Raw genomic sequence first — 12045 nt, forward strand, 5'->3', positions numbered from 1 at the left:
TGATCAGGGGGCAGCATGGGTGCTCTGACCCCTCTGTGACTACACCCCCCATACACAGCGAGCTGCCATGTGCTGTGTGTCCTGACACCTTTCTATCATAGCCAGCAGTGGTCAGGGGTCAGCATGGGCGCTCTGACCTCTCTGTGACTACACTCCCCATACACAGCGAGCTGCCATGTCCTGTGTGTCCTGACACCTTTCTATCATAGCCAGCAGTGGTCAGGGGTCAGCATGGGCGCTCTGACCCCTCTGTGACTACACCCCCCATACACAGCAAGCTGCCATGTCCTGTATGTCCTGACACCTTTCTATCATAGCCAGCAGTGGTCAGGGGTCAGCATGGGCGCTCTGACCCCTCTGTGACTACACCCCCATACACAGCGAGCTGCCATGTCCTGTGTGTCCTGACACCTTTCTATCATAGCCAGCAGTGGTCAGCGGTCAGCATGGGAGCTCTGACCCCTCTGTGACTACACCCCCCATACACAGCGAGCTGCCATGTCCTGTGTGTCCTGACACCTTTCTATCATAGCCAGCAGTGGTCAGGGGTCAGCATGGGCGCTCTGACCTCTCTGTGACTACACCCCCCATACACAGTGAGCTGCCATGTCCTGTGTGTCCTGACACCTTTCTATCATAGCCAGCAGTGGTCAGGGGTCAGCATGGGCGCTCTGACCTCTCTGTGACTACACCCCCCATACACAGCGAGCTGCCATGTCCTGTGTCCTGACACCTTTCTATCATAGCCAGCAGTGGTCAGGGGTCAGCATGGGCGCTCTGACCCCTCTGTGACTACACCCCCCCATACACAGCGAGCTGCCAAGTCCTGTGTGTCCTGGCACCTTTCTATCATAGCCAGCAGTGATCAGGGGTCAGCATGGGTGCTCTGACCCCTCTGTGACTACACCCCCCATACACAGCGAGCTGCCATGTGCTGTGTGTCCTGACACCTTTCTATCATAGCCAGCAGTGGTCAGGGGTCAGCATGGGCGCTCTGACCCCTCTGTGACTACACCCCCCATACACAGCGAGTTGCCATGTCCTGTGTGTCCTAACACCTTTCTATCATAGCCAGTGGTCAGGGGTCAGCATGGGTGCTCTGACCTCTCTGTGACTACACCCCCCATACACAGCGAGCTGCCATGTCCTGTGTGTCCTGACACCTTTCTATCATAGCCAGCAGTGGTCAGGGGTCAGCATGGGCGCTCTGACCTCTCTGTGACTACACCCCCCCATACACAGCGAGTTGCCATGTCCTGTGTGTCCTGACACCTTTCTATCATAGCCAGTGGTCAGGGGTCAGCATGGGCGCTCTGACCTCTCTGTGACTACACCCCCCATACACAGCGAGCTGCCATGTCCTGTGTGTCCTGACACCTTTCTATCATAGCCAGCAGTGGTCAGGGGTCAGCATGGGTGCTCTGACCCCTCTGTGACTACACCCCCCATACACAGCGAGCTGCCATGTCCTGTGTCCTGACACCTTCCTATCATAGCCAGCAGTGGTCAGGGGTCAGCATGGGTGCTCTGACCCCTCTGTGACTACACCCCCCATACACAGCGAGCTGCCATGTCCTGTGTGTCCTGACACCTTTCTATCATAGCCAGCAGTGGTCAGGGGTCAGCATGGGTGCTCTGACCCCTCTGTGACTACGCCCCCATACACAGCGAGCTGCCATGTCCTGTGTGTCCTGACACCTTTCTATCATAGCCAGCAGTGGTCAGGGGACAGCATGGGTGCTCTGACCCCTCTGTGACTACACCCCCCCCCATACACAGCGAGCTGCTATGTCCTGTGTTTCCTGACACCTTTCTATCATAGCCAGCAGTGGTCAGGGGTCAGCATGGGGGCTCTGACCTCTCTGTGACTACACCCCCCATACACAGCGAGCTGCCATGTCCTGTGTGTCCTGACACCTTTCTATCATAGCCAGCAGTGGTCAGGGGTCAGCATGGGCACACTGACCCCTCTGTGACTACACACCCATACACAGCGAGCTGCCATGTCCTGTGTGTCCTGACACCTTTCTATCATAGCCAGCAGTGGTCAGGGGTCAGCATGGGCGCTCTGACCCCTCTGTGACTACACCCCCCATACACAGCGACCTGCCATGTCCTGTGTGTCCTGACACCTTTCTATCATAGCCAGCAGTGGTCAGGGGTCAGCATGGGTGCTCTGACCCCCCTGTGACTACACCCCCATACACAGCGAGCTGCCATGTCCTGTGTCCTGACACCTTTCTATCATAGCCAACAGTGGTCAGGGGTCAGCATGGGCGCTCTGACCTCTCTGTGACTACACCCCCCATACACAGCAAGCTGCCATGTCCTGTATGTCCAGACACCTTTCTATCATAGCCAGCAGGGGTCAGGGGTCAGCATGGGCGCTCTGACCCCTCTGTGATTATACCCCCATACACAGCGAGCTGCCATGTCCTGTGTGTCCTGACACCTTTCTATCATAGCCAGCAGTGGTCAGGGGTCAGCATGGGAGCTCTGACCTCTCTGTAACTACACCCCCATACACAGCAAGCTGCCATGTCCTGTGTGTCCTGACACCTTTCTATCATAGCCAGCAGTGGTCAGGGGTCAGCATGGGCGCTCTGACTTCTCTGTGACTACATCCCCCATACACAGCGAGCTGCCATGTCCTGTGTCCTGACACCTTTCTATCATAGCCAGCAGTGGTCAGGGGTCAGCATGGGCGCTCTGACCCCTCTGTGACTACACCCCCTATACACAGCATGCTGCCATGTGCTGTGTCCTGACACCTTTCTATCATAGCCAGCAGTGGTCAGGGGTCAGCATGGGCACTCTGACCCCTCTGTGACTACACCCCCCATACACAGCGAGCTGCCATGTCCTGTGTGTCCTGACACCTTTCTATCATAGCCAGCAGTGGTCAGGGGTCAGCATGGGTGCTCTGACCCCCCTGTGACTACACCCCCATACACAGCGAGCTGCCATGTCCTGTGTCCTGACACCTTTCTATCATAGCCAGCAGTGGTCAGGGGTCAGCATGGGCGCTCTGACCTCTCTGTGACTACACCCCCCATACACAGCAAGCTGCCATGTCCTGTATGTCCAGACACCTTTCTATCATAGCCAGCAGGGGTCAGGGGTCAGCATGGGCGCTCTGACCCCTCTGTGATTATACCCCCATACACAGCAAGCTGCCATGTCCTGTGTGTCCTGACACCTTTGTATCACAGCCAGCAGTGGTCAGGGGTCAGCATGGGTGCTCTGACCTCTCTGTGACTACACCCCCTATACACAGCATGCTGCCATGTGCTGTGTCCTGACACCTTTCTATCATAGCCAGCAGTGGTCAGGGGTCAGCATGGGCGCTCTGACCTCTCTGTGACTACACCCCCCATACACAGCGAGCTGCCATGTCCTGTGTGTCCTGACACCTTTCTATCATAGCCAGCAGTGGTCAGGGGTCAGCATGGGTGCTCTGACCTCTCTGTGACTACACCCCCATACACAGTGAGCTGCCATGTCCTGTGTGTCCTGACACCTTTCTATCATAGCCAGCAGGGGTCAGGGGTCAGCATGGGCGCTCTGACCCCTCTGTGACTACAACCCCCATACACAGCGAGCTGCCATGTCCTGTGTGTCCTGACACCTTTCTATCATAGACAGCAGTGGTCAGGGGTCAGCATGGGCGCTCTGACCCCTCTGTGACTACACCCCCCATACACAGCGAGCTGCCATGTCCTGTGTGTCCTGACACCTTTCTATCATAGCCAGCAGGGGTCAGGGGTTAGCATGGGCGCTCTGACCCCTCTGTGACTACACCCCCATACACAGCGAGCTGCCATGTCCTGTGTGTCCTGACACCTTTCTATCATAGCCAGCAGTGGTCAGGGGTCAGCATGGGCACTTTGACCCCTCTGTGACTACACCCCCCATACACAGCGAGCTGCCATGTCCTATGTGTCCTGACACCTTTCTATCATAGCCAGCAGTGGTCAGGGGTCAGCATGGGCGCTCTGACCCCTCTGTGACTACACCCCCATACACAGCGAGCTGCCATGTCCTGTGTGTCCTGACACCTTTCTATCATAGCCAGCAGTGGTCAGGGGTCAGCATGGGCGCTCTGACCCCTCTGTGACTACACCCCCCATACACAGCGAGCTGCCATGTCCTGTGTGTCCTGACACTTTTCTATCATAGCCAGCAGTGGTCAGGGGTCAGCATGGGCGCTCTGACCTCTCTGTGACTACACCCCCCATACACAGCGTGCTGCCATGTCCTGTGTGTCCTGACACCTCTCTATCATAGCCAGCAGTGGTCAGGGGTCAGCATGGGTGCTCTGACCCCTCTGTGACTACACCCCCCATACACAGCGAGCTGCCATGTCCTGTGTATCCTGACACCTTTCTATCATAGCCAGCAGTGCACAGGAGTCAGGATGGGTGCTCTAACCCCTCTGTGACTACACCCCCATACACAGCGAGCTGCCATGTCCTGTGTGTCCTGACACCTTTCTATCATAGCCAGCAGTGGTCAGGGGTCAGCATGGGCGCTCTCACCTCTCTGTGACTACACCCCCCATACACAGCGAGCTGCCATGTCCTGTGTGTCCTGACACCTTTCTATCATAGCCAGCAGTGGTCAGGGGTTAGTATGGATGCTCTGACCCCTCTGTGACTACACCCCCCATACACAGCGAGCTGCCATGTCCTGTGTGTCCTGACACCTTTCTATCATAGCCAGCAGTGGTCAGGGGTCAGCATGGGCGCTGTGACCCCTCTGTGACTACACCCCCATACACAGCGAGCTGCCATGTCCTGTGTGTCCTGACACCTTTCTATCATAGCCAGCAGTGGTCAGGGGTCAGCATGGGTGCTCTGACCCCTCTGTGACTACACCCCCCATACACAGCGAGCTCCCATGTCCTGTGTCCTGACACCTTTCTATCATAGCCAGCAGTGGTCAGGGGTCAGCATGGGCACTCTGACCCCTCTGTGACTACACCCCCCCATACACAGCGAGCTGCCATGTCCTGTGTGTCCTGACACCTTTCTATCATAGCCAGCAGTGGTCAGGGGTTAGTAGGGATGCTCTGACCCCTCTGTGACTACACCCCCCATACACAGCGAGCTGCCATGTCCTGTGTCCTGACACCTTTCTATCATAGCCAGCAGTGGTCAGGGGTCCGCATGGGTGCTCTGACCCCTCTGTGACTACACCCCCCATACACAGCGAGCTGCCATGTCCTGTGTGTCCTGACACCTTTCTATCATAGCCAGCAGTGGTCAGGGGTCAGCATGGGCGCTCTGACCCCTCTGTGACTAAACCCCCCATACACAGGGAGCTGCCATGTCCTGTGTGTCCTGACACCTTTCTATCATAGCCAGCAGGGGTCAGCATGGGCGCTCTGACCTCTCTGTGACTACACCCCCCATACAAAGCGTGCTGCCATGTCCTGTGTCCTGACACCTTTCTATCATAGTCAGCAGTGGTCAGGGGTCAGCATGGGAGCTCTGACCCCTCTGTGACTACACCCCCCATACACAGCGAGCTGCCATGTCCTGTGTGTCCTGACACCTTTCTATCATAGCCAGCAGGGGTCAGGGGTCAGCATGGGTGCTCTGACCCCTCTGTGACTACACCCCCCATACACAGCGAGCTGCCATGTCCTTTGTGTCCTGACACCTTTCTATCATAGCCAGCAGTGGTCAGGGGTCAGCATGGGCGCTCTGACCTCTCTGTGACTACACCCCCCATACACAGCGAGCTGCTATGTCCTGTGTCCTGACACCTTGCTATCATAGCCAGCAGTGGTCAGGGGTCAGCATGGGCGCTCTGACCTCTCTGTGACTAGACCCCCCATACACAGGGAGCTGCCATGTCCTGTGTCCTGACACCTTTCTAGCATAGCCAGCAGTGGTCAGGGTTCAGCATGGGGGCTCTGACCCCTCTGTGACTACACCCCACATACACAGCGAGCTGCCATGTCCTGTGTGTCCTGACACCTTTCTATCATAGCCAGCAGTGGTCAGGGGTCAGCATGGGCGCTCTGACCTCTCTGTGACTACACCCCCCATACACAGCGAGCTGCAATGTCCTGTGTCCTGACACCTTTCTATCATAGCCAGCAGTGGTCAGGGGTTAGTATGGATGCTCTGACCCCTCTGTGACTACACCCCCCATACACAGCGAGCTGCCATGTCCTGTGTCCTGACACCTTTCTATCATAGCCAGCAGTGGTCAGGGGTCAGCATGGGAGCTCTGACCCCTCTGTGACTACACCCCCCATACACAGCAAGCTGCCATGTCCTGTGTGTCCTGACACCTTTCTATCATAGCCAGCAGTGGTCAGGGGTCAGCATGGGCGCTCTGACCCCTCTGTGACTACACCCCCCATACACAGCGAGCTGCCATGTCCTGTGTCCTGACACCTTTCTATCATAGCCAGCAGGGGTCAGGGGTCAGCATGGGTGCTCTGACCCCTCTGTGACTACACCCCACATACACAGCGAGCTGCCATGTCCTGTGTGTCCTGACACCTTTCTATCATAGCCAGCAGTGGTCAGGGGTCAGCATGGGCGCTCTGACCCCTCTGTGACTACACCCCCCATACACAGCGAGCTGCCATGTCCTGTGTGTCCTGACACCTTTCTATCATAGCCAGCAGTGGTCAGGGGTCAGCATGGGTGCTCTGACCTCTCTGTGACTACACCCCCCATACACAGCGAGCTGCCATGTCCTGTGTGTCCTGACACCTTTCTATCATAGCCAGCAGTGCTCAGGGGTCAGCATGGGTGCTCTGACCCCTCTGTGACTACACCCCCCATACACAGCGAGCTGCCATGTCCTGTGTGTCCTGACACCTTTCTATCATAGCCAGCAGTGGTCAGGGGTCAGCATGGGTGCTCTGACCCCTCTGTGACTAGACCCCCCATACACAGCGAGCTGCCATGTCCTGTGTCCTGACACCTTTCTATCATAGCCAGCAGTGGTCAGGGGTTAGCATGGGCGCTCTGACCCCTCTGTGATTATACCCCCATACACAGCGAGCTGCCATGTCCTGTGTGTCCTGACACCTTTCTATCATAGCCAGCAGTGGTCAGGGGTCAGCATGGGCACACTGACCCCTCTGTGACTACACCTCCCATACACAACGAGCTGCCATGTCCTGTGTCCTGACACCTTTCTATGATAGCCAGCAGTGGTCAGGGGTCAGCATGGGTGCTCTGACCCCTCTGTGACTACACCCCCCATACACAGCGAGCTGCCATGTCCTGTGTGTCCTGACACCTTTCTATCATAGCCAGCAGTGGTCAGGGGTCAGCATGGGCGCTCTAACCTCTCTGTGACTACACCCCCCATACACAGCGAGCTGCCATGTCCTGTGTGTCCTGACACCTTTCTATCATAGCCAGCAGTGGTCAGGGGTCAGCATGGGCGCTCTAACCTCTCTGTGACTACACCCCCCATACACAGCGAGCTGCCATGTCCTGTGTGTCCTGACACCTTTCTATCATATCCAGCAGTGGTCAGGGGTCAGCATGGGCACACTGACCCCTCTGTGACTACACGCCCATACACAGCGAGCTGCCATGTCCTGTGTGTCCTGACACCTTTCTATCATATCCAGCAGTGGTCAGGGGTCAGCATGGGTGCTCTGACCCCTCTGTGACTACACCCCCATACGCAGTCGGGGCTTGGTGTATTATCTGTGTCCCCCTCCCTCATGCCCGGTATTATCTGGCTGCTTTCATTTCCTGACAATGAGACTTGTATATTACAGAGCGGTTATTATGGGATGAGGAGAGATAACAGTGCGGCTCCCAATAATTACCAACTACATTGTGAGGATAATGAGACACTACGGGAGATGAGATCAGAAGATCCTTAATAACAGAAGCGATGGGAAGAACAGCCCCCAACTTACATCACATCCCGGGGGTGATGGGTGATCCTGCGGCCAGGGTCAGTCTGGACTGGAAGCTCGTCACTCTATTCAGCATTAACAGGGCTGCAGGGCTGATAGCTGGAGCTTCGTGACAGTGTGTCAGGATGTACAGGCGGAGAGGGGCACGGTGGGCAGGAGCAGGCACACTTACATGTTCATACCAGAAGTATGGAGGTCTTCCCAGCAGCTTTTTGTAGGGGGTGCGGAATATATCCAGACCCCTGTACATTTTTCATTCATGGTTTCATCGTCAGAGTGCACAGCTCCCTAGCACGTGAGTGACAGCCCGCAGGCACCCGACAGGGGGCGCCCGGACAACCCTGCACAGATTGATCCAGGACTGCAGGGGGCACTGCAGGGGGCATCAAGGCCGAAAACCAAAACAAATCTGGAATTTTCTTTAAATGCCCAACTATTTACTGTGTAACAGACGACTGAAAGCTGCAGAGCTTCTTCATCCTTCTCCATGCTGGAGGATGCAACCCGCAGGGCAGGGTCCCAGGCCGGCCCACCGCTTGGCATCACACCTGAGGAATGGGGGGGGGGGGGGCGCAAAGATCTTCACCCCCTACATCATTATCCAGTGCAGCCCCTGGGACCCGGACCACCCATGTGGTGCGGATGGGGCAATGGATGCTTATCACACTGAGTGCCCGGGGTCAGAGGTCAGGCCTAGATGAGAAGGGAACATCTGCTTAATTAGGGTCACTGCCCCTCCCAGGAACACAGCCATTAACCCTTCTGTAACACACAACCCCCAGAAGATCAACACCGGCAACCAGGTAGCCGCAAAGATGGCGCCCAGCGACAACGCACCCCGCGGAAACGCACCCCGCGGCACCCACTGTGACCTCCAGAGCTGAGGAGTTTCCTGTCACACAGCAAATAACCAGATGACTGCTCCGTCCTCCGGGTGGTGACAGACACATCCCAGCTTTAAGGGGGTGTCCAGTGTCTGTGGAGGTGTGATGGACACACTGGTGCACACTGGTGCTCGCTAACAGCAAGCAGAGGTCTAGAAGACCAAGAGGCAATACAGCAAGCCTATATCTGCGATGGCATAGCTGTGGGGTTGTTACAATGCATAAATGCAGACCGTCTTCATGCACTAATACACTGTAACAACCAGCAGCAGAGAGGCTTACCTACTGTTCTCTAGTCACTGACAGCAAGAAGAGATGGATTCAGTCTGAATCTCTTAATCACTGGCGACGTCTCCATTACATAAATAAGATGTGCACAGACCAGGACAGAAGGGTGAGGGGCAGCAGCCTCCAAACAGCAGGTGGCCACTTACCTTCCCAAAATCTCGGACATCAAAGAGATCAAAGGGGTCAAAGAGGTCGCAATTCCGTAATCCGAACTTGTCGTGGCAAACCTTCAGGAACGTGCGTATGTTCTTCAGGCATAAAAACTGGAAGAAAAGAAGGAAGACGGGGGTTAAAGGGATTCCCCACAAAAAAATTCTCCCATCTCAATCCCCCGGTGATGTTACACAACGAAGATCAATTTAACCCTTTACGTTACAACGTTACTCAGTGTTACTGGTGTCTTAGCTCCTATCTCTCCCTCCGCTGCTCAGTGTAATATCCCAGGGTGTGGGCGGGGCCTCTCTAAGCAGACACATTATGAGCCATCTAGTCCTGTGGGGTGACTATGTGGTTACATTATCAGGGTACAGGTGTATCTGCACTTTCATCTGCCTTCTGTACTAACACACAGAGAGATGAGACGCCAGGTAATCACACGGAGGCTGTCAGCCTTTACACTGTCAGCCCTGCTATATCTCACAGCTCTGTGCCTGCCTCCCCCTTCCCCCGGGTCACTTATCTCCTTGTGCTCTGTCCTGGCAGGAAGTGATCAGTCAGTGTCTCTGAGCTCCGTGCAGGGGGCGGAGCCTCAGGCACACAGCAGAGACAGACAGAAATCTCATCTCACACAGAAATCCAAGATGGCGCCCGACCATAAGTGAGACGTTACAGAAATTGTGTCCAGCCGGACTGACAGAGACTTATATCTGCGAGATGCTGCAGTGTGGTTAGAGAATGTGACATATTGTGACATGGAAGAAACTTGTCTATGTGGGAGGAAAACCCCTTTACATCCCCCAACATGTCATGTACACTGGGATGTCCCGTCCACACACACACACACTACAACCCCCGGGATGTCCCGTCCACCCACACACACACTACAACCCCCGGGATGTCCCGTCCACCCACACACACACTACAACCCCCGGGATGTCCCGTCCACCCACACACACACACACACACACACTACAACCCCCGGGATGTCCCGTCCACACACACACACACACACACACACTACAACCCCCGGGATGTCCCGTCCACACACACACACACACTACAACCCCCGGGATGTCCCGTCCACACACACACACACACACACACTACAACCCCCGGGATGTCCCGTCCACACACACACACACACACTACAACCCCCGGGATGTCCCGTCCACACACACACACACACACACACACACACTACAACCCCCGGGATGTCCCGTCCACCCACACACACACACACTACAACCACCAGCGTGTCCCGTCCACACACACACACACACTACAACCCCCAGCGTGTCCCGTCCACACACACACACACACTACAACCCCCAGCGTGTCCCGTCCACACACACACACACACTACAACCCCCAACGTGTCCCGTCCACACACACACACACTACAACCCCCGGGATGTCCCGTCCACACACACACACACACACACACACTACAACCCCCGGGATGTCCCGTCCACACACACACACACACCAACCCCCGGGATGTCCCGTCCACCCACACACACACACACACACACACTACAACCCCCGGGATGTCCCGTCCACACACACACACACACACACACACACACTACAACCCCCGGGATGTCCCGTCCACACACACACACACACTACAACCCCCGGGATGTCCCGTCCACACACACACACACACACACACTACAACCCCCGGGATGTCCCGTCCACACACACACACACACACTACAACCCCCGGGATGTCCCGTCCACACACACACACACACACACACACACACACACACACACACACACTACAACCCCCGGGATGTCCCGTCCACCCACACACACACACACTACAACCACCAGCGTGTCCCGTCCACACACACACACACACTACAACCCCCAGCGTGTCCCGTCCACACACACACACACACTACAACCCCCAGCGTGTCCCGTCCACACACACACACACACTACAACCCCCAACGTGTCCCGTCCACACACACACACACTACAACCCCCGGGATGTCCCGTCCACACACACACACACACACACACACTACAACCCCCGGGATGTCCCGTCCACACACACACACACACACTACAACCCCCGGGATGTCCCGTCCACACACACACACACACACACACACACACACACACACTACAACCCCCGGGATGTCCCGTCCACACACACACACACACACTACAACCCCCGGGATGTCCCGTCCACACACACACACACACACACACACACACACACACACTACAACCCCCGGGATGTCCCGTCCACCCACACACACACACACTACAACCACCAGCGTGTCCCGTCCACACACACACACACACTACAACCCCCAGCGTGTCCCGTCCACACACACACACACACTACAACCCCCAGCGTGTCCCGTCCACACACACACACACACTACAACCCCCAACGTGTCCCGTCCACACACACACACACTACAACCCCCAACGTGTCCCGTCCACACACACACACACTACAACCCCCAACGTGTCCCGTTCACACACACACTACAGCCCCCAATGTGTCCCGTCCACACACACACACACACTACAACCCCCAACGTGTCCCATTCACACACACACACTACAGCTCCCAGCGTGTCCCGTCCACCCACACACACACTACAACCCCCGGGATGTCCCGTCCACACACACACACACACACACTACAACCCCCGGGATGTCCCGTCCACCCACACACACACTACAACCCCCGGGATGTCCCGTCCACCCACACACACACACACACACACTACAACCCCCGGGATGTCCCGTCCACCCCCACACACACACACACTACAACCCCCGGGA

At 56.4% G+C, this 12045-nt stretch overlaps 1 protein-coding gene across 10 annotated transcripts in view; it reads right to left on the reverse strand.

The window, feature by feature from the left end:
* Nucleotides 1-12045, reverse strand: part of VAV2 (vav guanine nucleotide exchange factor 2) — a 103190-nt gene that overhangs the window by 65233 nt on the left and 25912 nt on the right. For all 10 annotated transcript variants that reach the window (XM_072131529.1, XM_072131525.1, XM_072131526.1 and 7 more), the window contains exon 2: nucleotides 9225-9341. In XM_072131529.1, the coding sequence (XP_071987630.1) occupies nucleotides 9225-9341 (117 nt within the window). The remainder of the gene's footprint in view (nucleotides 1-9224; nucleotides 9342-12045) is intronic.

Source organism: Engystomops pustulosus, unplaced genomic scaffold (assembly GCF_040894005.1).
Source record: "Engystomops pustulosus unplaced genomic scaffold, aEngPut4.maternal MAT_SCAFFOLD_85, whole genome shotgun sequence".
Classification (NCBI taxonomy): domain Eukaryota; kingdom Metazoa; phylum Chordata; class Amphibia; order Anura; family Leptodactylidae; genus Engystomops; species Engystomops pustulosus.